General features: G+C 45.6%; 1 protein-coding gene across 1 annotated transcript; it reads right to left on the reverse strand.

Moving 5' to 3' along the window:
* Positions 1-989: 989 nt before the first annotated feature.
* On the reverse strand, positions 990-25,681 carry LOC117004859. The gene is made up of 24 exons (XM_033075982.2): positions 25,301-25,681; positions 23,495-23,593; positions 22,791-22,951; positions 21,019-21,143; positions 20,245-20,374; positions 19,027-19,175; positions 18,136-18,323; positions 17,760-17,870; positions 17,175-17,276; positions 16,975-17,050; positions 16,000-16,127; positions 15,193-15,389; positions 10,778-10,895; positions 9,819-9,917; positions 8,853-9,013; positions 8,225-8,349; positions 6,751-6,880; positions 6,152-6,300; positions 5,187-5,374; positions 4,198-4,308; positions 3,494-3,595; positions 3,077-3,152; positions 2,615-2,742; positions 990-2,208 (listed from the first exon to the last, which is right to left on the reverse strand). The coding sequence occupies exons 1-24, from the start codon at positions 25,319-25,321 to the stop codon at positions 2,002-2,004; spliced, it is 3,081 nt and encodes a 1,026-aa protein (XP_032931873.1). The 5' UTR covers positions 25,322-25,681; the 3' UTR covers positions 990-2,001.
* Between the last annotated feature and the right edge of the window lie 1,949 nt (positions 25,682-27,630).

A 27,630-nucleotide genomic window follows, 5' to 3' on the forward strand; every position in this document is an offset into this window, starting at 1 on the left:
GTTCAAACAGTCCCTGCAGAGCCCTGTTCCTCTTCCTCCTGTTGTCTGTGTCCCTCCTAGAACACTCCTACTGCTGTTTCATTTTCATCAGGCCTCATGCTATTGTTCAGTGCTGCATGATGGAAAAAGCCTTAAATGCCTAGTGCAGTTTTTATTTATTTTCCTAAAGAAGAGGACAAGATGCATCCCTCCACCTAGGATTTAAACACTCCAAGAAATGTGCTTTTTCCAGACCCAGTATGGAGCTCACCAAATACCCTGGACTGGGAGGAATTTTTTTTTTCAGAGATGCCCTGTGTGGCACTTGTGTGATCCTGGATCCTGGAACTGCAGATTCACAAGTACATCTTCAACCTTTATTCCCAATCCATGATAGTTTATGGCAGTGTCAATGATTTACCACATATTCCCTCCTGTGGACAGCCTTTAGTAGGAAGGGACAAGTAGGGCAGGTTGAACACAATCATGCTGTAGAAAGATGTGTACAAGGAAATGAGATTTTAATGTCTTGTAAGACAGTAAAAACAACCTCATTGGCAACCAGTAAGTTTGAGAAAGACCAAACCAAATAAGGACCTCTAAAATAATCAATTACCTAATATTTTGTTTCCAAAACACTTCCAATGATGTTTTTATTTCCCCTGCATTTTTGACCAGAAGAAGGAATGTATGTTGGTTGTTAAAGTGGCACCGTGCAATCAATGATCTCAAGCCTTGAAACAATAAACTTTATCTGGTTTTTTTTGGTAGTATGATGATTATCATGGGAGGGATGGCTCTGTTGGGGAAGTTCCCTGCTCCTGACATTAGCTTTGGCACTGCCACAAATACTGCTGGAGGATGATGTGAAGATAAAATAACAGGAACCTTAGGGCTGTGAAAGAAACTGCTGCCCAACATTCAGATCCTTTAACAAATTTATTGTGCAGCATCTGCATCAGTTGGTAGTGAAGATCTCATCTCCAGAATGAGACAGACACAGTATTCCTTGACCCCAACAACACTGCCCCAGAAGATGGAATCTCCTCTGTCCCTGACTCTTCTTTCTGTGAAAATCTATCCAGGCACAATCAGAAGGACGTGCTTCCCTAGTCACTGCTTTTTATTTCCTCATCAGAAAACTGTAGCATGAAGAAGACCAAAACTGTGTCATGTCATACAGCAATGAACACAAATGTGAAGCTGTTTTTACCAGGTTTTAGAATGACAATGTGAAGTATTCAGAGATCTGGAAAGAAAAGCAAACAGTCACACTGTTATAAATTCTTCAAGAAAGGTGTTCCTCTTCTCAGTCTCCTCAGTACCAGTTACTCTCGGGGCTGAATCCCACTGAAACCCAGTGCTCTCCAGGCTGAAGAGACACTACACAGTCATTGTCAATGAAGAAGGAGAATCTGCAGACTGGATTTGCCCACTCATGATTTCCTGCTGCTCTGCTTTCTTTGTCCATTATTCCTGTTTTTCCCAATAGAAGAATCTCCAAGATTGTAAACGTGGGGGGAACACTAGATACTGATTCTGCCTGCTGATGGGCAAGGCACTCTTCTTTCACTGCATTAAAGAGTTAAACACTTCTTCTCCTGTCAACTGAAGCTTCTTCTCTGGGAAAGCTCATGGGCACTGATTTGTTAATAGGAGCAGATAATTTCAGTGTCAAAGCTCTGTCTTTGCAAGTTTGCTGTACCTCTGGACCTTCCAGAATCACTTCTCCCAACAGTGGAGCCTTGGTTTTGCCAAGAAAATAGCAGATCCTGTGTCTTCAGTTTAAAACTGCAAGCTTGGAGGGATGGAAAAGATCTTATTTTCTCTATAAACAGTGTTAATTTTTTTTCTACAGAAGAATTCAGCTCATATTTCAGGAGCTGGAGAGAACCACCAAGTTCATGCTGTACCCTGTGCTGAAGGTGATTTTTTGGTGGATCTATGGATTCTGTCTTGCTTAGTGAGACTTCTGGGCACTACAGTAATAAGAGAACAAAATACAAAGTGGAGGGTTTGTTCTTAAAGCCGAGTAACAGTCACCACTGAGCAGTTACTCTGCTGCAGGGCTGCCCGTCCCTTCTTTCCACGGTAGTTCAGGCGGTTGAACTCCTCCATGACCTGCAGCATGCTCTTTCCTTTGGTCTCTGGCAGCACCAGGAATACAAAAATAGCCATGGACAGGCAGTATGTGAGGAAAATGATGAAACACAAATTACCAAGAGCTTCCTACAGGAAAGCAAAGAGAAAAAATGTGTTCATAAACATTTATCTTGATTTCTTTATCTTAGGTTATAGAGTTCTGGGTTTGTATTTACTAAAAGGACTTGGTCAGAGACTGAGTTGATGTAAATGCTGCTTCAAATGACATCTGAGAGTGTTGGTGCCTCTGTCACTGTGTCTGTGTTGCCTGTGTCACTCTAACTTGTGTAGAGTTACAAGCATTTTGTGGGTTTGCTACACTTCCAGTAAGTACCTGGTTAAAAAGGAAGGGGCCACCAGAACTGCAATTAATTTGTTCTCTGTCCATTGCATGAAGTGTTGATAAGAGAAGTGTTGATGAGAGAAGCATGCTCTGGTTCAAAAGAGGTCTAACCAACCAGGAGGGGTGAATCCAACACTCTACTTTGCTTACCACAATGAACGGGAACACAAGCCCAAGGACGAAGAGTTGGATCCAGTTTGTAACACCATTAAAAACATAAGCACTTGGTCTGTATGACTGAATAAATATTTCTGTGATCAAGGGACATACTACTGCTCCTGAAAAAAATATTGAAGAAAGAAGGAAGTTCAGAAATTTTGCAAGATGCTTCTGTACCTCATACTTCACTCTGCTGCATAAGTTCATGGCCTCAAGTGGCCAGGAAGTGTCTGAAGTGGTGCTTGGCTCTTCAGAAAAAAGGCATGTGGGAATGCAATAGGAAATGAATTTTACCTCCTACCACAATTTGGAGGGAAATATCGACACCAGCACTGAATCAGAGGTAGGGATTCATGCCTGTCGTGGAACAGCTATGCCTGGGATCTGTCCTAAAGGCTGCAGTGAGGAAGGAATGAGTGAATACATGAAACTATTCCAGTAGAAAATACCAACCTGGCCCAATGCCAAAGCTCATGATGAAAATAAAGACAAGTGCAACAGAGCAGTATGGTACCCAGAAATAGGAGTCCTGTGGTAGGAAATGAAAAACAGATATTATCAGAAATCTAAATTTTATTTATCTAGCTCCATTACAAATGTTCATCACTCCTAAGCATGTCAATGTTTAACATAGGTCTGTTTCCTCTACTTTCAGAAATTTCATGAGATAGCCTCAGCAGTGATCTTGGTTGTATAAAGCTACTGTCTTTAATTCATATGTACATGGCTGGGAACAGACCTCTATGAATATGATGGTTAGCCCCAAAAATACTTCTACTCACTAAAAACAACTTGTGGGAGGGAAAAAACCATGATATTTGTCATACCATAAAACATGGGTACAGTTCTAACGCACCAGTGAGGTCTTACCTGTTGTGAGAGCGTGACTGTGAGGAGCCCTAGAGCCAAGGCCATCACTGTGTAGCTTTTCCACAGCAGTGTCTTCCTCCCTGCACGCTCGATGAGTAATCCCTGCAAGCAGGAGCAGATGCTGTCAGCTCCGAGGGACAGCCTGAGGCACTGCTGAGCTGCTCCAGTCTCTGCCTTCACTGCCAGGAACCACTGGGGGACTGGGCACTGGGAGGTAGCACCTCTGGGAGTGTAAGGAAAGGCAGGTTGGGGGGCTGAGCAGGACCAGGAGCTGCAGGGAGCAGCAGGAGCTGCAGGGAGCACTGGCTGGGCAGAGGAGATCACAGGTGGTGTTCTGCAGGGAAAGGAGAGCCAGGCAGGACAGCAGAGTGGGAATGCTCGCACTGTTACATCACTGTGATTCCTACAGCCCTGAGTCCTACTGACAAATGACATCTGCTCTTCCTCCACAAGGGAGCTGGGATTCCCAAGTCTGGCCCAGAATGGGTTGCAATTTTGACAGAAGGACTCTCGACTCTTTCCAGGAGCTCAAAAGAACTGTCCATGTTTGCAGGGTGTGGGGAGAGGGCTCTGGGAAATCTGATTGGTTCTGTGGTTGCTTTGTTGCAAAAATTTGATTCGTGAAGCTCCATTTACAGTATTCCTAAAGATCAAAATGAGCAATGTATTACAACAGAACAAAATTCAGCTGAAAAGCCACTTACACACAGAACTGTGGAGAGGATCTCAGCGGTCCCAACCCCCAGGGACACATAATGGGTTTGAGCAGGGGGGATTCCAGCCTTTGTAAAGATACTGTATGCATAAAAGTAAACCTGGAAAGAATAGAGATTTGTGGAAGCCATACATATGTGACCATGTTTATACTAGTGTCTGTCTTTTTGGACAGAAAATAACTAACCAGACATTAACAAAATATCTCATCATATCACAGTCATCTTATCTAATCATCTTATCACAATAGGGCAATTCATAGGAATGCCTTCAGAAGACTCTTGCTAAAACATAGCTCTCAACTTATCCCAGGTCCCAGACTTCCAGGGGAAAGGGTTGTGATAAGCAGTAACCACAGAGCCCTCCTTAGGCACTGCTGAAGTCATTCTCAGCTCCTTGCAGAGTTACAGTAATTTCACGACCATAAGGCGCACCGGACTATAAGGCGCATCCCCCGGGAGTTGGCAAATTTCACAACTTTGTACATTATATAAGGCACCCGGGACTATAAGGCACACTTTTTTTTTGCAGCGAGGCTCCGCCCCCAGCTCCCTCCGCACGGATGCTGGCTGAGGCCCCGCCTAAACCCGGCAGCCATTGGCCCCGGGGCCTGCCTGTACCCGGCAGGGGCGGTGCTGCGGGCCCCCAGGCCCGCCTGTATCCGGCGGGGCCGGGGCATGGCCGCCACCCCTCCGTGCCACCTCACTGGGGCCAGGCCGTGGCCACCGCCCCTCCGTGCCGCCTCCACCTGGCAGCCATGGCCCTGCTGGCTCCCCCCGTGGCTCGCAGCTCTCACTTCTGGGTAGGCAAATTTTTTGAACTTTGTCCATCAGATAAGGCACACCGGACTATAAGGCGCACTTCCGGGTTCCGGGGAAAATTTTAGTCAAAAGGGTGCGCCTTATAGAGGTGAAATTACTGTACTTTTGCTGAGAAGCTTGCCAGGGGAGCAGAGGGCAGAGCAGAGCAGGGCACGTACCACGTTGGTCCCGATGAGTTGCATGCAGGACACCACGAGGAACAGGCTGATGAGCTGCCAGCGCACTGCCCTGTCCCGCAGCAGCTCCCAAACGCTCTTGGCCTTCTCCCCACGGATGGCTTTCTGCTCTGACATCATGTCATCTATTTCAGCCATATGGTCCCCATCTCCCCAGAGCTGCTTCACAGCTGGAAGGACAGGAGAGGTGACCAAGCTCACCAGCATAGACATGAATCCAGAAGATTATTTCCTGCTTTGCAGAATGTCTTATTAGGACTTCATGCTTTGTTCTTGTGTGAACTTCCTAGAGATCTGGGCTCAGATATGACGCAGCTTCACATCATTGGTGTCTATTTTCACCCATAAATCTTAATATGACTTCCCCTTTGGGCAATAGCTGCTGACAGTCTTTCAATGTAAATTCTTACCAATCCTTCCCTGAATACCCTCCTGCTAAAGCTGCAGTTCTAGTGCACACCCCAAAACACCAACAAGATAAAATGACTCCTACATATTAAAAAAAAGTTTACATCCAGGGAGTTCTATCTTTTGGTACTTAAATACCCACAGTGGCTGTTGCTCAGTTTGTGTCAGTAGCTGCTATGGGGTTACTGAAGAACTGGAATGCTTACAGTACAGCATGACAGTGCAGAGCTCTCTTTCTCACATTGAAGGTACTGTATCTGTACTCTGACAGCTCAGGGCAGAATCTGCATTGCTGCAAATGCAAGCTGTGTGATCACCTCCCTTGGAGGACCCTGGCAGAGGGGAAGGGAAATACCAGGGCCAAGAGAACACTGATATCCAAACAGAAGAGGCTGACTTTCATCTAAGCTGAAGGTGCTTTCAGAGCCAAAACACCAAGAGTCTTTTTCCCACCTGTACCTCTCTTCCAGGCTCATCTGGGGCTTTACTGTGTTTTCCCCTTTCTCCTGAAATGAATGATTTATGGCTCATTTCCTTACCTTTGATGCATCCCTCCTTGTCCTTTTGGTCAATGAGCAGGTAGCGAGGAGAGTCTGGGAAGAAGGGGAGGGTGAGAAGCTGAACCAGGACAGGGACTGCATTGGCTGCCAGGAGAATTGGCCAGAGAGCCTCCACTCCAAGAACTTCTCTGGAACAAAAGCAGCAGGGTGAGAGAGGCTGAGGAACCGTGTGTGCTGGCCATGTGAGCAGAGGCAGACAGGGGTCATCCCCCAGCCCTGTCCCGGCAGCTCCCACCCAGGAGTGTCCAGCAGGGAGTGCAGAGAGCATCGCCTGCAGCACGGGAGCTGGGCGGTGCTGGCTCCTGCTGCTCACTGCTGGGCACAGCAAAGCCCCTGTGTTCTGCTGCAGCAGCTGAGGGCTCACAGCGACCGACAGTCCCAGCGCTGAAGGAAAACCTGCAGGGGCTGATCCCTCTGTTTCTGATCCAAATAGGTTCACATTACCATTATTACAAGATCCATGAGTTACAGGACTGCTACTGACTGTCCCAAATAGCCACTGAGCATAGGCATTGTAGACTGTGCATTGCTTGTGTTTTAATAATGGAAGAATTTGAGTATGTTTTAGACTCTCTTACCTGAGACCCAGAACAAATCCTACAAATTTTCCAGCAGCAATGGAGGTAGAAGCTGTTATGGCAATCAGCCCTCGGAGCTTCCGTGGAGCACATTCCCCAGCATACATGATATGGACATTCTGAGCTAAACCTGCAGTGACAAAGGACTCTCAGGGAAATGCAAATCCTCCTAGGTCTGGTGTTTTGGAGGGGACCACTATGGACACTGCCCGTAGGGGCTGGCTCTCAGATACATTTTTATCTGTGCTGAGGATGTGGCTGCCTGACATGCAGCATGTGTCCCATGCTGTGACCTTGTGCCTTTGCTAGATATTTCATTAAATAAGTATGGGAAATCTGTCCTTCAGCAGGCTGGCCTTCTCTTACATTGTTTCCTACAGCCACATATACAGACAGGACTGTGGTTACTCCCTCTAGTCTTAGATGACATTTTTCAGTGCCTATTCAGATGCTACGTGCTTTATTTTCTGCTTGAAACCACCAAGTTGGCAAATGTTGTACATTCTATTTGCTCAGTGAATTAATTAATATTTATCCTCTCAATTTTTTTCCCAGATTAGTATTATCTTTATCCAACTGCTCAGGGATCAAAAGCACTGGTGGAATGTAACCTTCTGAGGCATCTGGAAATTAGAGCTGAAAATTCTAATGGAATTGGCTTGGAAACCATTCCCTTGTCTGTAATGTAGAGGGCAGCATCAGCCCCAGCTAAAAGCAACAGGACCAACAGAGGCCAGCTCTATTGAGTGAGCATGCTTCCCTGAAATATTGCATGTTTTGGCTCATCAGAAGTTGGCAGTACCTTTTGTACAGATTGGATGCAAAGATAGAAGAGAAAAAGAGATTGTGAACTGCTTTTGTCTCTGGTGGTTCTTTGCCACCAGAGCATGAGAGTACTGATATGGATCGTGTGCTCTCTTAGCAGCCCACTCAGCCAGCAGAGAAAGACCGGGGCCTTGCAAGAGAGTTCCACAGGAGTCTTTTATTTCATGTGAAAGGGGGTCTAGCAGAAAGCCCTGTTAGACAAAGGGGAGACAGTCATATTTATAGATTCAAAGAGGATTTAAATTATACAAAAAACAGCATCCAATCTAAGCCAAAAGTTCTAAAGGTAAACTAATCAATTCAGGAGCTAATTTCTAGCAATTATTTTCCAAAGTGATAAGAAAGTGTACGAATTCCTAAAGAATTCGTTCAACCTTGGTATCTAGGATACCTCATCTATTACAGCAAATTCCAGGGGTCTGGTGTGGACAGTTTAGGAGGATTTGTATCATCCACAGGAGATGTCATACATTACTAATTTAATTATGTTTGTGGTTTCTTATTTAGTTAAAAATGCACTCAGCAATCATGTTCTCTGCAGAACGTAGTAAAAAATCTGTGATCTGTTTACTCAGGCTGGTGAACCCCTGTGACCCTCAGTCACTGCTCTTCCCACTAGTTGATACCAAAGGCAGGAATGCCAATTTACCTCCACAGACTCCAGAAAATAACCTTCCAGCCATGATCATCTCAAAAGACCCACACAGCCGGCTGAGTCCCATCAGAGCTGCACCCAGCAGAGCAGGGATGTTGGCAAGCAGCAGGGCCTTCTTCCTGGAATTCATTCAAATTAATGTGAGCATAAATACTGCTCTTGCCTCATTCACAGCCTGACAGGAGTGGCATGAATTGTACTGTGGTGACAGACTCAGTGCTGGCTTCTGAGACCAGCTGAAGTAAATGGGAAATGGCAATGGGGAAACTTGTCACAGACTGATAAGTTAGTTGAAGATTTTGATGCCTCTAGTGGAGTCAATATCTACACTAGAGAGCAAGCTTTGTGAGTGGCTGTCTCTGAAATTCTCTCTAAAATGCATGTACTTCTTGTATGACTTCCCTGGACTGGATTTGATTTTGGCTTTATAAGGGAGAGGGTATGATTTCCCTTGTGATCATTGGCAGATTTTCCATTCTGTTTCTTCACTATACTGGTCTTTCATTGGAAGCCCTGGGCTGCTCACAATGCCACATTACGAGCAGTGTTTCTCCTGAGACACAGTATATTTTTCTGCAGTGGTGAGTGTAAACAGAAGGACTGGTGTAACCACTCTTCCTACCTTCCAAACCTAACAGACAAGTACCCAGCAGACGAGGAGCCCAGGAGCCCACCGATGCTGTAAATGGACACAGTAAAGGACCACACCAAGGTGATCATGTCTGCACTGGGAGAGGAGCCATATCTCTTCAGCCAGGTCTCCCGGATGAAACTTTGGATGAACTTTAAAAGAAAAAAAACAAAAACAAACTGTGGACTCAATCAACATGTGTTTGCATAATTGCACTGCATTTTTAGTTCTCTTACCTGCTTATTGGTCTTTTTGACACATTTCTATCGATAATGTTGGTTGAAATCTTAGCCCCAGTGAAATCAATGGGAATTTTGCCATTAACAACCCTGAAGCTGATGTTTTAGCAATGAGATCCAATGAATAAATATATCAATATTAAGTATCAGCTGTGAGTGCCACTAAGAGAATGGTAGCCTGGTCTTCTGCTTCTGTGCTAAACTCTGATTTTTTCTCTACCTGATCTTTTCCTGCTAATCTGTGGTAACAATATGAGCTGAGTGTGCTTGGTACCATTCAGGATGACAAGCACCTTCCCGAGTTTTCCTTTTCCAGCTACAGCTACAACTACTGACTTCAGCTCTAGAGCTACAGTCCTTCCCTGCCCTATTTCACCTTACAGCCACTTGGAAATAGTGTGTGTGGTCAAGCATATGGTACAAGGGATCCCTGAGCAATGGAGAGAGGAGAGTGCCCTGGGAGCAGTCCCACTCAGTAGGGGGAAATGGGTGACTTTATGGATATCATTCATCCTTCCCTTTCCCAGTTCTGTCACATCAGACAGAAATTCAAACCTCATGAAATATAAGAGCAGTAGCAGCTACTCTTAGAACTAAGAAGCCACGATAAGTCTAATTTTGAAAGCACAAGTAAAAAGCTAGCCATTGCATACAGAGGCATGAATGCCAGAGAACAGTGAAATCCTTGTAGCTCACTCTTTGAGCTCTCCATGCTTACCTCAGCAGGAGAATTGATAATGGAGACCTGCAATCCATAGTGGAAAGCTCCAGTAATGCCCAGGACAAAAGCCAGGAGAAAAAGGTTGTAGCTCATTTTCTTGCAGGAAATAAAAACAGCAAACAAAGTAGTTCAGCTATCCAGACATGCCTCCAAATGTCTTGTGTTTCCCCTGGGAGCTCTAACAATTTGAGCAATGCCACACACCTGCCTGCTGCTCCTTGGTCCTCTGAGACCAAGGAGCCAGCAATGGGAAACCACAGCTACTAAAGCCTGGGGCAGTGAGAGCACTGAGTACAGACCAAGCCCACGGGTGCCTCCCAGAAGCCAGTTACACGCTTCAGTGCTTCTGTCTTCAGCTTTGGCCATCTTAATCTGCACTGTCATAGTCGTGGGAGCATAGTGCAATGTGCAAGCATTTTATAAATAAGTCAATCTATTTGTCCTTTTTCCTCATCCTTTCCCACTTGTAAGCTCACCTAAATGAATGTTTTTCTCAGTGACTTGGCTGAGACTAAACATTTGGGCATTGAAGGGCATTCCTGACTCCATAGTTTATTCACCTTTTCTTGAACTCTCTGATAGGAGGCTTAAGAATATAGGACTGCAATACATGCACCTCAACCCCTCCCACTGCCACTGCTCCCTGTTACTGACTGTCCTGGGAATATTCTGGCCAGCAATGAGATGCTGCACCTCTATGCCTGGAATATTTCGTATTCAAACAATGACTGCCAAGCATTTACAAGCTGATTTATAATCAGGGGAATGCCATTGTTTGAATGGGTATCAAACCTCTTCACATCAACTTGCATGCAAAGGCAGTAATCCCCACTTGCAATCTAGGTCTTTCCTGATACTTTCTTTGGCTACTTTAGAAAAATTTTATTTTAATATAGAGCAAGAGGAGCCTGAGAATATATTTCAACACATCATTTTTGTTCTGTCATAGTGTTTACGCTCCCTTTGGTTTGCCATGCTGTGTGGTTTTTGTTGTTGTGTTGGTTGCTGATGAAGCTGGGGATAGCTGGTGAGCTCTGTGCTACTGCCAGGGCTCTGGGCGTGCTCTGGCAGCAGCTGTGCACAGTAAGAGCTGTGGGAGATGAGTGAAGGACAATGAGGAAAGCAACAATGGAAGTCAAAGTCCAAGGACTGGCGCAAACTAGAGTGGGCTGGCTTGGACTCCCAAAGTCATGGGCTGGGTAATCATTCATCACATCCAAAGGAAAAGTTCGTGAGTGCTACCTCGAGCCTCAATTCAGAAAAGCAAAAAGCTTTTCTAAGCTTTTTTCTAAGCCCAACTTGGCCAAGACAGACAATGCCTGTGCATCCAGCTGTTGAATTGTCAGTTGACTGATCAATTGACTCTCTAAGAGGAATGGTCATTGGTGGAATGTTCAAGTCCGTATCCCTATAATAGATGGCAGATGCTAGAAAAGTTTTATATCAGTTTTAAATCCTGAGTGGAAAATCTTCAGTTTTATCCATAATTTTTGAAGGGCAACATACAAGATGGTTCTGTTAAAAGGCTTTTACAAGTTATTCAAATAGCTTAGTGGAGAATTCCTTCTCCTGTGAGTGGCTGCCCTTGGTGGTTCCAGGCTGGGATGCTGTGTGTCTTTGGAAGAGCCCCAACACCAGCTGGGTTACAAGTGAGAGCTGGCTTGTACAGAGGAGCAGTGTTTGAGGACAACACCAGTACTAGTTTTCTCTAGTGTTGATGGTTATTAATCAATCCAACAGTGCATAATTATTTGATCTGCAAACAGTAATATCAACTGTGAGTCTCTGAGGATCACTTTTCAAGATGTGGTGTCCTGGTTTGGGGGACAGGTACTGCCAAGAAAAAGCCAGGAGCTTTTCCTCCCTCCCAGTTTACTATAATTTGGAAATTAAGGGGCTCTAAGGCAAAGGTATGGGTTTAGGAGTAACAGTTCTTTACTGATATATCTACAAGACAAACAAGAACAACATCAGCTATGAAAATCAGCGACCGAGCAGAACAAAACTCAGTCCCAGTCCCTTTTCCAGTCGCAGACACTCTTCTTCTCCGCACGGTCCCGGTGGAGAGCGGGGAGGGCCCCTCACAGCAGCAGCAGCAGCAACAGCAGTAGCAGGAGCAGGAGCAGCAGCAGGAGCAGCAGGAGCAGGAGCAGCAGCAGCAGCACGAGCAGGAGCAGGGAGGCGGAGGCGGCAGGGCCGTGTCCCAGGTGGGAGGAGGGTGAAGGAAGAACTCCCCGCTCACTGTCTGTGTCCTGGTTCTCAGCGGTGATCTCAGAGCAGGAGGCTGTAGCAGAGCAGGGTGCAGGGCAAATCTGACAGCACAGAAACCTCTCTCCTCGGCGTTCTGACGGGCAAGAGAGCGTCCCCCCGGAAGGAAAAAAAAGAATGAACTACCGTCTACCCCAACCCCTCAAACCCCCGCCAGCGATTGAGCCAGTGAGACAGCCCCCATCCATCCCTTTTGTCTTGGGCAATTAAAAGCTAAAGGAGCTGCCCCAGCCACCTTCCTTAGCATGATAACGGGAAAAATTTGAGGGAAAGAGTAAAAACGCCCCCCAACACCCGAGGACGAAAAAAAAAACCAGCCACTCAGACCCCCCAAACCCCACCAGTGACTGAGGGAAGGAGACAGTCTCCACCTGTAAGTTTTCTTTTTGTCCCTGGTAGTTGTTTTACCAGGACCTGAGAGTGCTAATATGGATCAGCATCTCCCAGGAGTTTACATTTAGCCAGCAAAGACCAGAGGCCTTGCTTGACGAGTTCCACAAGGGTGGTCAAGCAGCATCTCTCGGAGACAAAGAGGACACAGTCATATTTACAGGTTCAAGGGGTATTAAAACTACAGCCAATAAAAAGTTTATACAAAGAACAGCATCCAATCTAAGTGAAAAGTTCTAAAGGTGAACTGACCAATTACACAAACTAATTTCTAACCAATTATCTTCCGAAGTGTTAGAGAGTGACCAAATTCTTAAGGAATTTGGCTCAGCCTTGGTATCTAGGATACCTTATATATTATAGTAAGTTCCAGAGGCCAGGGGAAGATGGTTTTGGAGGAATTGTATCATCCACACACACCTACCCCTTTTATCTTCAGCAATCAAAAGCTGAGGGAGCCGCCCAGCCGACTTCCTTAGCATGATAACGGGAAAAATTCTCCACAGAGGAGGAAGAGTAAAACCCCCCCAACCCCCAACATGTGGTTTTGCCAACACCTCATATGATAAGAAAATGTGAACCAGTGTCACAGATTTCTCAGCTGAAGGTGTTTTAATTCTGTATCAATTAACCAACTTGTTAAATGCTTTAATTAAAATTTAACAACTCGGATCCACTGAAATGTAACCACTGTCTGTGTTTGCTTAATCAGTTCGTAGACCCCTGATTTCAGGCCATAGTCAAAAAAGTATTGAAAATTGGAATTAATGTTTTCTGCCACATATACTTTCAGAACTGGCTCTGCAAGTCAGGAAATCAAGTAAATGTGTATCATTTCTGCCCAAGCCTGTTCCATACTGGCAGGTGCGGACGGCCTCTGTCCTTGCAGGGCTCTGGGAAAAAGCACAGGCCTGACTCACCGGAGTAGCCACAGAAGTGGCCAAGGTGAGGACCCCTGGACACTGGAGGACTTTTCTCCGACCTGTGTGCTCCAGCAGGGTGAGCCAGGCCTCTCCCTCTGCCCAGGCAGCCTCCTCAGTCCACCCCTGCTTCCTACCCTGCATGCTCCCCGCAATCTGCTTCCCTTCCTCACTCTTCTCTGCTTCACTTCTGTCTCTCCCTCTGGTCCTCACCAAAGGAATGACAGAATATTTTGTCACCATCATGATGATAGTGGCAGGTTTTGCTTTGACTTTGTGTTTCACTCTTTCCATCTGCCCCTCACTGCTTTCTCCAAACTACAGTAATGAAAATATCTCTTCAGTTCCCAGTTCTATGGAGTCCTGCTCTTGATTGTCTTGTCTCAAAATCCTGCATACTTCAAAATCTCAGTGTTTTCCAAGAGCAGAGGTAGCTGCTCTTGCCCATGTCCATGTATTAATGACTTCTAAAATAGCAGTAACCACAAAGGAAAAAAAAAGTTTTATTTTTTATATGTTATAAACTTTGCGTAGTGAAAGAGAGTTCTTGCACAGACTCCTCTTCTGAGAAGCAGATCTGCTGCTCCACTCATGCCCAGCATGACAGTAATACACTCCAGAAATTTTTACAGTCTTTTTATTCAAAAATGATGCATTTTTCTTTAAAATGTAGTTTAAAAAGACACTGAAAGAAACTTTGACAACTTATTTTTAAAATGTATATGTTCTTTGTTGCAAATATGAGCAGTGCTGTGACTTTCATACAAAGTCAAAGAAAAGAAGTGGCTTGATTGTGACTTTGAGAAGAAACTGGAAGAAACTGAACCAATGCCTGTGAAAGGCCATATTCAGTGAGGAGTGTTGCTCTGTTCTGTGTCAGGTTAATTGAAAAGAATCAAAGTCACATCTGGGTCTTTGCCAATGTGCTCTACAGAGAGAAGAACATGCTGCAGAGAACACTGTGGTGTCATCTAAAGATCCATATCTAAAGCAAACTGCTGCCATGCCAGCTCCTCACCACACTTCACCTCTGCAGAGCACAGGTGCAAAACCCTACAAAGTGCACCAGCGGTGTCTGTGGGAGCAGAACTAACTGGACCAGGGAATTACTTCTGCTTTACAACATGGGATTGGAAGACAACAAACAAGCCATGAAGAAAACCAGTCCAGAATAAATAGTCTGCAAAGCAATGCCCAAAAGTCTGTTGCATAATAAGCCACTTAGCAAGTACTAGAAGCTTTCTTTCTAATCCATCTGTCACATGTTTTTATAGCTGAAAATAATTAACTGCTCACTATTGCTTAACAAGTAGGGGTCTATTTGAAATCACTTAATAACAGAAACAATTGGAGCACCAATACAAGGTACTGAAAATTTCATCTGGTGTCTGCAAAGAGAATTTAATCACATTAATTTCTGTGTTAGAAAGCCCAGATTCAGGAGCAAGGAAAGAGGGACTTCTGAGATGGAAGTTACTGTTTGGAGAAACTGATGACATTTTCTGCAGCATTACATGGTGTTGTATGATGATAAGAGAATAAGGCATCATTCTGTCACTCTCTGATATGGATTCTAAAATATGCATGCGTTACTCAGTACTAAAAGCTGAGAACAGATTATTGAACATTTGTTTGGATTTATCAGTTCAAGTATATGTTTGCAAGGTGACCTTAAGAACCTAAGAGTAATATATTGTCCCTAACTTCTCTCTTTGTGTCCCTGCAAGGGCACATAGCCACTGCTGAATTCACTGCAGAATCCCCTCAGATACCATCTTCCTTTCTTCTTCTACAATGTGGTGGTTTTGATCTCCTCAGGGCCTTTATAGAAACCTGCACGGGTCTTAGTTTTGAAGTTCCGTTTCCTGAACTCCTCCGAGATTTCCAGGAAGGACTTCCCCTTTGTCTCAGGAAGGATAAACCAAACGTAGAGGGCAGTGCACACACAGACCACAAGGAATGGGATGTAGCAGAAATGTGCTAGACTTTTCTGAGGAGGAGGAAAAAACAAGACAGTGTTGGTGACAAAAAGGCCACTAATCCCTCTTCCTGCACTGTCTAAAGTCACTCAGGGAGTATTTCTGGGAATGCTGGTGAGGGCCTCACATGCCTGGGTGGAACAGCTCCCCAGCATACATTGGGAAATTTGACATAGCAAGAACAGTATTTTGAAATTACTTTTTCTGTCTTTCTGTCTATATATAATTGAATAGCATGGGAGCCCTCAGTAGGAAATAAGACAGCAATGTATAGTGTGGAGTTCTGCTCCCTTTTGCTTCAGGAATCATCTTAGGAAATGGTGCCAGGGTCTGGCAAAGGGAAATGACATCACATCTTTAGTTCCAGCCGTTCTCAGCTGAGGACAGATGAGGAATTTTGATCATCCAGCCCCCAAATGATTCCACTCCCAACCTCAAATCAGAAATCACCATAGGGAACATGGAGAAAGTTTGGTTTAAAGGAGTTCTGGCCACTGTCCTCATAAAGATACTTTTCAAAGAAGTGCTATCTTGCTGCTTCAGTATTCTCTTTTCCTGGTCACTACCAGAGCCTCTTTCTTGTACAGAACACTAAAGAGCTGCTTTGCTTTGGGAACCCACCACAATGAATGGAAAGGCTGTTCCAACCAGAAATAGGTTGAACCAGAGCAGGGAGCCACAGATCATGTAAGCAGCTGGTCGGGACATTTGATCAAAAACTTCTGTGGGCAGAACTCCTGTCACACCAGCTGGAAAAAGAAATGGCAAAAAAGTTAATAATGTTGTTGACATTACATTAAAACAAGAGAACACATCTTAACAAGAAAACCCAACATGAAGTGTAAGAGGTGAATTTTTAGGTTAAATATTAGAGACTGGGTAACTATTCAAACTTTCTCATGTTAGAATGAAGTGCCAGGAAAGGTTTTGTAATCCACATTATTCTTACTAGGACCAAACAGTGAGAAAAGCTTATAATTAATTCAACCCCATAGCACTGTAGGGACTGGGACAAGAAATTATTGCCAACTTGTGTGGCATGTGACACTGGCAGCTTGGCTCTATTCTTACCTGCCTTCCTTCATGTGAGCAAACAGAGTCTCACATCTATATATTCAGCATGCAAATATCCATAACATCCTGTATTGCCCACCCCCAGAAACTAGTGGATTTTGCCATGGAAAGGCACATTAGTAGGCTAACAAATAGACATGGAAATTGTCCTTCCAGGTATCTGCAAGAAAATAATCAGATGGCATAGCCAACAGTTTCTAGGATTAAAGTGAAGCATTAGAAAATGCTGGTTTACAGCCCTAATGGACTGGGCAGCAAATCAAAAGCTTGTCATCCATTTAAGACAAGAATCACTTCCAAGTGCCTTGGCCTAATAGCCAAGATGCCTGTGAGGGGGAATATGACACAGAGAGAAATGGGAACAGCCTGGCCCTGCACCACACTGACTCATCAGGGCACACAAACCCCTGAAACAGGCAAACACCACAGCACAGGGTCTGAGAACTTCCATAAGATGCCTGCACACATCTCCAAACCCCTGCAGTACCCAAAAGTTTCACTGAAAACGCTGAGGGAACTGACCTGGTCCGATTCCAAAGCTCAGGATATAGGCGAAAATGCAGGCCATGCTGAGATAAGGCATCCAGCTAATCTGAGTCTACAGCCACAGAGACCAATGGAAAACCAGTGAGGGCACTTATTTGCCACCACTGAACACCCCAGCCATATAAAAGGCAAAGCCCAACTCCATTCCACCTAAAGAATTAAGTGAGGTTTGTTACCTGCTGGCTCAGAGCGACCATGAAGACAATGGCCCATCCTGCCATGAAGATGTATCCCCCCAGCAGCAGCGGCCTCCGGCCAGCATAGTCTATAATCATGTTCTGCACAGAGTAACACAGGGAAATAAAGCAAGATATTTAACCTGTGCTTGTATTTCCTGCCTCTTTCCTCTTTACCTTTCAATACTCCATGCCCAGTTCGCTCTACAATAACTTTCAGCACCTTGCCTGCTTCATAGGCAAAAAAAAAAGCCTCAAAAGAAAGTTCTGGTGGCAGGAGTCAGGCAAGAAGGGTGTTCAGGGGAGATTGGAATGTCCCAGCTGCACCTGAACTCTACCACCATCCACATGAACACAAAGCAAAAGTTACACTTGCTGGAGATTTCAGACAGTGATGGCAATGCAGTGTCTGCCCAAACACCTCTGCATTAACCTCTCTGGCTGGGCGTGCTCACAGACAGCCTGGCTCCTGTGCCCAAAGGGCTTCCTTGGCATGAACAGCAATGCAAACCCCGAGTTTATAATTAGCAGCCTCCTCCCAGCCAGCAGAGGCTGCATGTCCCCAGAGTGCACTGGGAGTCTCACACAAGTGACAGATGTGATCAGCTCACAGCTTCCCGTGCCGATTACAACATAGGGAATTTTGTCCTGAGGAATTCCAGCCTCTTGGAACACGTAAGCTGCATAAGAATACATCTGTGAAGAGAAGAAAGGAGAAAGCAGTAAGGGAAGACATCTGAAAATACATCCCACTGTTTTTCCTGTAGGATCATGCAGAGTGACAACACAGGCTGTTCTGACAGCATCCTTCTGAATGTTCCCATACTGCAGAGGTGTGTTTTGGGAACCAAACATCTGACATTTGAAGATCTCCACAGGCAGAGACACTATTTGTTCCCCTCCTGCTGCCAGGATGTTGAGCCCAAGAGCTCCCAGGCAGGTCCCAGGCACAGCCGCTTACCGAGTCGTTCCCGCAGAGCTGCATGGCGCTGCTCAGCACCACGATGCTCACCAGCTGCCACCTCAGAGCTGGATTCTGGAACAGCTCCCACGGGTTCTTTGCTCTCTGGCCTTTAACAGCAGCCTGCTCTGCCAGCATCTCTTCCAGCTCTGCACTCAGCTCACTGGTGCCTCTGAGTTTCTGAAGTGCTGCAGGGACAAGGGAAGCTCTCACTCGTGCTGCTCTGCAGGTTGAGGGATCAAACAGCAGGTGATGGCTGCAGAAAGCTGCAGGACAGAGCCTGTGATCCTGCTGTGACCTTCACTGAGTTGATCAGCTGTGGGGCAGCTACTTGAAAGATTTGGGGGAAAGGGAGTGCAAATCCCTCACCATTGTTTGACAACTGAGTATTTCCCAACATTGCCATTTTAGCAGCCATGCTTCTGACTCAGATCTCAAGTGATCTCAAAAGCAGGCAATTAAGATGTTCTTGGTACAGAGCACATATTTCCCACGAAATAACTCCAGCCACTCTGCATATGAGGATTTGTATGCCACAAATCTAAGTAAATCCTTTAATATGAATTGGCTTCAGATTTGATCCTGAGCTCTTCAACCAGCATTTATTTCACTTCATAGTTACAAAACATTTGCCATTGTGAACACAAGTCTTACCTTTTGACCCTATTACTGTAGCAAATAAGTCTATTGCAGGAAGATGCCTTTCAATTACCTTAATAGATCAAATATATTTAAGATTATAAAATGTTCCTTAGTTTGGAAGGAGCAAGTGATCATATTTACAATTTGATATGAAATTCCCTACATATAAAATTTGTGACACCATTCCAGAAATGTTGGGGCCCAAGTCTCACATGTTCTGTGAGGAGCTAACAGTCACCCTAAACTCACCAGAGATGCAGGATTCTTTGTCTCCACGATCAATCAAGAGGTATCTGGGACTTTCAGGTAACCAAGGCAGAGCTGTGAGCTGGATCAGGGCAGGAACCAGATTGCTTGCTAAAAGGAATGGCCAGCTCTCCTCCCCTCCTAGGAGCTCCCTAGAGAAAAACAAACACACACAATTGACACAGGGAGGGAAGGAAGGAAGGAAGGCAGGGAGGAAGGCAGGGAGGAAGGAAGGAAGGAAGGAAGGAAGGAAGGAAGGAAGGAAGGAAGGAAGGAAGGAAGGAAGGAAGGAAGGAAGGAAGGAAGGAAGGAAGGAAGGAAGGAAGGAAGGAAGGAAGGAAGGAAGGAAGGAAGGAAGGAAGGAAGGAAGGAAGGAAGGAAGGAAGGAAGGAAGGAAGGAAGGAAGGAAGGAAGGAAGGAAGGAAGGAAGGAAGGAAGGAAGGAAGGAAGGAAGGAAGGAAGGAAGGAAGGAAGGAAGGAAGGAAGGAAGGAAGGAAGGAAGGAAGGAAGGAAGGAAGGAAGGAAGGAAGGAAGGAAGGAAGGAAGGAAGGAAGGAAGGAAGGAAGGAAGGAAGGAAGGAAGGAAGGAAGGAAGGAAGGAAGGAAGGAAGGAAGGAAGGAAGGAAGGAAGGAAGGAAGGAAGGAAGGAAGGAAGGAAGGAAGGAAGGAAGGAAGGAAGGAAGGAAGGAAGGAAGGAAGGAAGGAAGGAAGGAAGGAAGGAAGGAAGGAAGGAAGGAAGGAAGGAAGGAAGGAAGGAAGGAAGGAAGGAAGGAAGGAAGGAAGGAAGGAAGGAAGGAAGGAAGGAAGGAAGGAAGGAAGGAAGGAAGGAAGGAAGGAAGGAAGGAAGGAAGGAAGGAAGGAAGGAAGGAAGGAAGGAAGGAAGGAAGGAAGGAAGGAAGGAAGGAAGGAAGGAAGGAAGGAAGGAAGGAAGGAAGGAAGGAAGGAAGGAAGGAAGGAAGGAAGGAAGGAAGGAAGGAAGGAAGGAAGGAAGGAAGGAAGGAAGGAAGGAAGGAAGGAAGGAAGGAAGGAAGGAAGGAAGGAAGGAAGGAAGGAAGGAAGGAAGGAAGGAAGGAAGGAAGGAAGGAAGGAAGGAAGGAAGGAAGGAAGGAAGGAAGGAAGGAAGGAAGGAAGGAAGGAAGGAAGGAAGGAAGGAAGGAAGGAAGGAAGGAAGGAAGGAAGGAAGGAAGGAAGGAAGGAAGGAAGGAAGCTTGGTTTACATTACCTGAGTCCAACAACCTGGCCCAGCACCAGCCCCAGGGCTGTAAATGATGCAGAGGTCAAGGCCACAGCTCCTCTGAGCTTCTTTGGGGCACTCTCTGCCAGATACATGGGCTGAATGTTCATGCTTACACCTGGGCAATCAGACAAATGCTGACTCAGTTTGTGGGCAGAGGAGACAAGAATAAATGCAGTCAGGCACCTCTCGAGGTTGCTGGCTGCACTCTTCTGCTGCAGACCATGTGATAACTAATCTACTTGTTATTTACCTTCAATTACACCCCTGTCCTTTGTGTAACCAAACACACATTCCAATATTCACCAGTAGCAGTGGAAAATGAATCTGAAACCTGTCAGGGCCACAGTCCCATGGTCTCTTCAGCACCAAATACAAAGTTATATGCAATGTTTCCCTCAACTTCTCCCTTTTGAGGGGAGTATCATATTTTAAGTCTCTTATATTGATAAGTTCCTGAGATGAACTTTTACAAAAGCTTTTGTGTTGGTGCTCATGTTGGTGAGTGACTGACAAGCAGATTTCATTCAAATTTTCCCTGTGCAGAGATTCTTATGTGTAATACACCCCCCCACACCTGTGTATGCTTTAAAAAAAGCCCTTAGAAGCAAAGTATAAAATCTGTATATACAACTTCTTAATTCACTGACATGTGTGTGGTCAGCCTAAAGGATTAATTATTTTAATATCCTGGATCATTGCTATTAAATTTCTTCTAATTGTTCCCACCATCATCCTTCTATATCTCCCATGTTGCCGTACCTGCATTCACGCCAGTAAAAAATCTGCTGAGCATAATCATTTCAAAGGATTTGGCCATTCTGCTGAACCCGGACAAGGCTGCAGCTATGATCACAAAGACATTGTTCAGCAGCAGGGACATCTTCCTTCCGAGAGAAAAGACAGTTGTGAGTGTGTGTGTCAGGATAAAACACTTCCTTGGGCAGGTGCCACCTATCCAGCCCCAGCACAGAGCATCCTGGTGGATCCAAGCGCTGCAGGAGGTGTCTCTGTCCCTGTGCCACACTGTGCCTGTGTCACACAGTCCCTGTGCCACACTGTCCCTGTGCCACGCTGTGCCTGTGCCACGCTGTGCCTGTGCCACACTGTGCTTGTGTCACACTGTGCTTGTGTCACACAGTCCCTGTGCCACACTGTGCCTGTGTCACACAGTCCCTGCGCCACACTGCCTGTGCCACACTGTGTCTGTGCCACACTGTCCCTGTGTCACACAGTCCCTGTGCCACACTGTCCCTGTGTCACACTGTGCTTGTGTCACACTGTCCCTGTGCCACACTGTGCTTGTGTCACACTGTCCCACACTGTCCCTGTGTCACACTGTGCCTGTGCCACGCTGTCCCTGCAGTGCTGCCTTTAGGGCACCAGCAGCCTCTCCCCCAGGTTCAGGGCTCTTGTGCTCACACATGGTTTCCATTTGAATGGAAGGGAATATTCCTTCAGCAAGCCATGTGCATTTTGGTCTGAAAATGGGAATTTGTTGAAAGGGGCATTTTTCGTGTAATAAAGTTGTCAGAAAGTTTTCATGTGTCCCAGGAGAAATTCCTGCTGAAAACCAGGGAAAACAAGAGAGCTCTATAGATCCCTACTATTATTGCCAGAAACTCTCTCTGCTGCTCACTGCCTTACCAGTCAGTCTTTGTTTCTCTCATTTATGATGGAATATGATTTTATTCCAAAGTAGTACAAGGTGAAATCTCAAAAATTAAGGAACCTATATCCTTTCAGGTCTTCATAACCATACAACTAGTAAATCATGGGACCTCAAACCATAATGGGGTGTCCTTCATCATATAAGAGGAGCACATACAGGAAAATCTTGGGGTCAAGAGACAGGCAGGCAATATGTAATTTCCTATTAGTGTATGTTGGTAACACTGTTTTGTTTTGGTTTTTTTTCCTGAAAAGAACTGGGGATAGAGCTGTATGTAAAAGATAATGTGAGGTAAGACAGATACTTTTCAAAGACTTAAGCACAGAGATAAAAATCTCACTGTGGAGATTTAATGAATAACTTGTGAAATATTTCAGAACAAAGATACGTAGCCTGTGAGACATGAGGAGCTAGGATGCAATCTCTGCTCTTTGTAAGCACTCCCCGTTTTTCTAGTGTCATTCCCACAGTTCATTTTGAAGAAAAATCCTTAGTCTGATCCATTATGATTTCCCATTTAAAAGCACAGCAGAAAACTGGGCACAAAAATGATAGAGGTTATGTAGATGGGTACTGTGATAAGGAGTTGAGCTGAAATCCTTGTAGCACCTCAGCTGGGCTGGACTGTGATGAGAAGGTAAAATGGAGAAAAAACTGTTCCCCATTGAGTTTTGAAATATTAAATACTTTCCTGTAAGGTAGTTTCTCCCTGCCAACCCAGAGTGTTTATGGCAGGCTGATCTATGATACAAAATGTGTTTTCATTATTTTTAACCGTGGTGAGTATTTTGCTGTAGGGATCCTAATTCCTCTTGGCCTAAGGGAAGCTGCAAAGCTTAAATTAATTTGCAGCACCTCTTACCTGCCCAGCATGATGGCCATGGGCCCAGCAACCACAGCCCCAGTGAGGCCTCCCAGAGGGTAGGCAGAGACTGTGAAGGACCAGAGCAGCAGGATCACGTTGCTCTCCAAGGGAACGCCCATGCGCTCCAGCCACGTCGTGTTCATGAACATCTGGATGTACTGAGAGAGAAGGACAGAGCTGCAGAGCCACCACAGAGGTGAAGGACACACAGAAAGGCTCTTTTATTAATATATCTATTTATGCTGTGTTTATGCATCCAATTTCCTCCAGTTCTTAGATGTGTTTTTAACAAAGAGTTTAGGGGGTAAAACTGTTGCTGGTAAAAAGTTGCAGTTGGTTTATATCTCTACATAGTTATTTTTGATAATTTAAAAATTGATTTCATGGATCTCACTTTCAATCTAAGGGCAAAAATCAACTTCAAAGGATGCAGGTTGGAAAACTCTAGAATTAGATTTTGCTAAAGCAGTTGAAACATAGCTTTGGAATAAACCCTTGTGACACTAAGTCCTGCTTAAGGGTGGCTTTTACAACAGAGTCCTGTACTTCAGATGTGAATTATACAGAGGAAACAACACAGAATCTTTGCTTTCTGTCCCTCAGCAGCAGTAGATTGCCAGTGGCACAGCACTGCTCACAGCCAGCAGAGCCACCAAGGAAGGCTCTGCCAAGGGGGAGGCACTCGGACCAGCAGCACTTACTGACGCTGGGGCATTGATGATGGAGAGGTTGTAACCGTACTGGAACGTGCCTCCAATCCCAGCAGCACATATTGTCAGGACCAGGATCTTGTTCTGAAGCTGAAGAAAAGGGGCAGACAATGGATGGCTTCCTTGCACAGAATAAAATTACTCAACAGACATTCAGACTTTGAGCTGGGGGATTTTCCCATGGCCATGAACACCCAGTGCATTCAGGATTCCTTGGTGTGCTATTATTTCTATCCTTTCATGACAACATCACCTATTTTAGCTTACAGTGTCTTTCCTGTGATGCTGCACTTGTTGTACAGAGCAGACAATGTTTAGCAGTGTGTAACTGTGTATTCAGCACTATGATACAGGTGAAATATGAGGCAGACATGGTTCCTGTGCCATGATCAGGTCTCCTTGAGGACATTTCTTCACAGGTCCCAAGTGACACGGCTGCTGAGCCTTGGGAGCATGGGCAGGGGAACGAGCTCCTGTGGCATCACAGGACTGGGTGTTGGTATAAAAGTCAGGGTTCTTGACTTTTTAAAGGGTGTGGAACAAGCTGTCCTGGCTCAACAGCTGACAGCTCACTGAGGCTGGCAAGCAAAACCATTACAACGTTTTTCCACTATTTTGTACCTTTGATGAAATCCTGTGAAGGGCAAGATGTGCCCTGAGGAAGTCTTGGAGCTGGGAGCTCTGTTCTACATCTCAAGACCACTCTGAGCATGCTGGGGGCCCCTGCTCTTTAGCCTGACACCTCCTGCACAAGGTTCTGGGTGGCCCAAGGCCAGGATGGCCCTTGCCAGCCCCCTGCTTAGAAACCCCTCCCACCGGGAAAGTGCCAGTGTAACACAGAGAGCCCACGCTCAGGCTGGGCTGGTGGCCAGTCAGTGCAGGGCACCTCAGGCCAGACTGTGTTTTGCTACATGAACATAACCCCAGTGACCCTGAGAACTTAAATAACCCAAAGCTGAGGACCTCTTTCTGCTTTACCTGCTCACTTTATTCTTAAAGAGACATCCACCAAAGAAAAGGAAATTTTGGTCTAGTCCACAATAGCTCTAAAACCACAAATTCAAATAATCTTGGATTTTTTTTCCTTTCCTCAAAGTGTTTTTATTTTTTTTTTCTTTTAAATAACTTCCATACCAGCCCAAGACATGATGTTCTCCCAGGACAGAAATAGAGCCAGGCTATTCCAAGGCTGCAGCAGGAGGAGGCTGAGCTCTCCTGTGCCAGCTCACAGCAGATATATTTCATTTGCACTTTCCGTGGCTACACCACCTCCCTGTCTTATTACTGAGAACTGAGCTAAGGGCTGGGCACCTGAGATCTCTGCTGTTCCTCGTGATCCTCCTTCTCCAGGTGAGAGAGCTTCCTCTCCCTACAACAGCACATTTCCTTTTCATTGACAGTACCTAGGAATATGCCATTCCTGCTCATTTCCCTGCTTTCATTACAGAGCACATCCCCTATCGAGTCATGTGTCACAGAGCTCTTTTGTGACCATGAACAAAATGTTTTGTTTCTCCCTTCAGGGGCCAGCAAACACCTCTGTGCTCAGAGCTGAGCTGTATTTACAGAGTGACTTTCCCAAGCCTCCCGTAATGCCCGGCCTCTGCAGTGCTTTCCCAGCCACTGCGCAGCTGCCAGGAGAGCCATTAGTCTGGCAGCTTTATCCCAAGGACTGTGATGAACTGGAGAAATAATTCTGTGCAAATCTGACAGTACTTATATAGCCTTAAAAAAATTCAAATTAAAAAAAAAAATAATCTGTCAATAGATTTTAATAACAGTAAATAGATGTTTTACCAGTCTCTGCAGCTTGTTCATCCTCTTTCGTAGGTTTTCCTCTGTCTGCCAAAGCCTCTGGTACTCTCACGGTGCTCTAAAGGATTATTTAAATCTCTAGCACAGGAATGTGTATTTAGTCACCCATTACGTTAGGATAAGACACTTGAGTTGGCAGGTGTTTTGCCAGCTGATTTACATTCCCAAAACTGAGTTGCACGTTCATTAGCAAGACGGTTCAATTCATTTCGTTGAAAGTCCATGACAGTCCAGGGAAATGATTCCCTGTTGCAGTCAGTGTTTGAGTTACCCCAGCTTTCAGTTTTCTAATCTGGGTAATGGCTGCTTTTGATAATGGTTGCTTCCAAAACCCTTCTCACGTTGTGACAAGTTGGTTTCTCCCTAAATTGTATCCACCCCTGATGTGAACCCCTCCCCTCACCCCTCCCCTGGGCTGTGCATTGGCTGGCTGGTTGTACCTGCCCACTGGTTCTGGCCGCTATATAAACCACTGCAGAGCTGCCCTGCTCCGCTTTCACTCCTGGTTGTAAAAGATGTTTTGGGGTAGCAGGCAGAGAGCATCCCTCGACTCTTACTTTTTCTCCCTGACACTGGTAAAGCTAAACCCACTATAGAGCTGCAGCTCTGAAGTTCAGCTCCTGGTGGATTTGTCCTGGAGTTGTTCCACACACCTTGGCATGGCTGCTGGTGTTCTGACAGAGCTAGCTAAAGACTCCAGTGGTCATGTCAGTTCTCCAGGAGCCAGATCTGTCTACACCCTCTTGAAAGCCAGTGTGATTTACAACACCAATTCCTTCTCAAAACATCTGGCACAGCTCCCAGTATCACTTCTCTGTTTAAGTGTGATCAAAGCACAAGTGAGCTACAATAATTTTTTTCCTGATTGTATTTGTCCTGGAACATAATCTAGGATCAGACAAACCAGACTGTTTCCCTTGGTCCCAGCAGTGACAGGAATGAATGAAGCCCAAGCCTTTCAAATCCCTGGTTATCCAAGGCCTTTCCCTGTGCTCCTGTCTGTGTCCTGGTGACAGATAGGCAATCCAGCTGCTGCTGGAAAGGCTGTGCACAAAGGCACAGAAGGCTGTGCTCCTGTTCCCTCTCCATAGCCTGGCACAGAGCAAACAGCCACACTTAGAGCACTGGCTCCTGCCAGGTACAGAAGACAGCAGTGACAGCCTTGCCTCTTTCTATAGAACAGAAAGGCACTCCCTGGCAGTGGGAAGTGGTGAATCCTCGAGATGGAGGTGTATTGCACTGCCGGCAGTAGCTTAAAAGCTGCTGCTTCATGAAATATCTGGCCTTCAGGAGTAATCGTCCTTTTAGCATCCTTTTGTTCTGCAGAGTGAGATTTGTGAGGACCCTGACAGATTTAGAGGGTTTGAAATAAGTGAAATGTTTTTAAATGCCTCTTTGTCCCTATTCAAGTTTTGCAGCACCTGAACAGAAATATGAACCTGTTCCCCATCACAGAGTATTCTCTGGTGAATGTGTAGCCAGGGATGTGGTGCTGTATCAGCTGCAGCCACTAAGTGGCAGGAGAAGTACAAGATTTGCTGTACTAGGCTCTGAATCCAACATGCCAGCACTGTGCTGCCTGTGGCATGTGGCAGGGGATAGATGAATGCTTCCAACAACTTCCCAAACAACTTGTTAACTGGGAAACTCTACCAGTCAACCAGTCAACAGGCACTGATGGAGAGTTTAGGCAGCATATACCAAGAACAGTAATTAATTTTTTTACAAAAAGTTCTGGTTTGCTCGTGCTGTGTGCTCAGAGGTTGTGCCAGGTGCCAGAGGTGAGGGCAGTGCTGTGGGCAGGCAGTGAGGTGCTGGGGATTGTGCCCAGGCTGTCCACCAGCCTCCCTGCCTGAGGGGACACAAACTGGATGTGGCTGTGGCCAGCTCCATGTGCAGCTGGCGGGCTGGGAGTTCTGGGAAGTTGTGCTCTATCTTTTCTAGCGACAGCTGCCTGGATGGGGAGTGAAGGGATAGATTTTTTTCATCTACACAGCATCTATATTACTCGTGCTTTAGTGCTAAGAGATGTTCACACTGGTTATGTTTCTAACTGGCTTTTTGCTACACCTTAAAAACCTCGGCTTTCCCAAAGTTTCATCCTTGTTGTCAGAGTTTCTGAGCTGTAGATGAGAAATCCCCGGGGTCGGGTCTGTCCCAGGGTGTAACCACAGCTCTACAGTTACTCAAACTCCTGGCACTGGGAGCCTTCAGACAAACCCGGCAGGTTTCCAGCAGCTCTGGGGGGACCCACCACCCTCTTCCTTCAAATACTCTTTCACTGAGCTCAAACCTGTCATAATCAGGGTGAA

This window comes from Catharus ustulatus, chromosome 18 (assembly GCF_009819885.2).
Source record: "Catharus ustulatus isolate bCatUst1 chromosome 18, bCatUst1.pri.v2, whole genome shotgun sequence".
Classification (NCBI taxonomy): domain Eukaryota; kingdom Metazoa; phylum Chordata; class Aves; order Passeriformes; family Turdidae; genus Catharus; species Catharus ustulatus.

Coding starts and splice junctions, on each gene's coding strand:
- LOC117004859 (XM_033075982.2), bottom strand. CDS start 25,321: ATGAACAAGCTGCAGAGACTG. Junction 17,871..18,135: donor AGCTCTGCGGGAACGACTCG/GTAAGCGGCTGT, acceptor TTCTCTTCACAG/ATGTATTCTTATGCAGCTTA. Junction 17,277..17,759: donor TGATCACATCTGTCACTTGT/GTGAGACTCCCA, acceptor TACTCTGTGCAG/AACATGATTATAGACTATGC.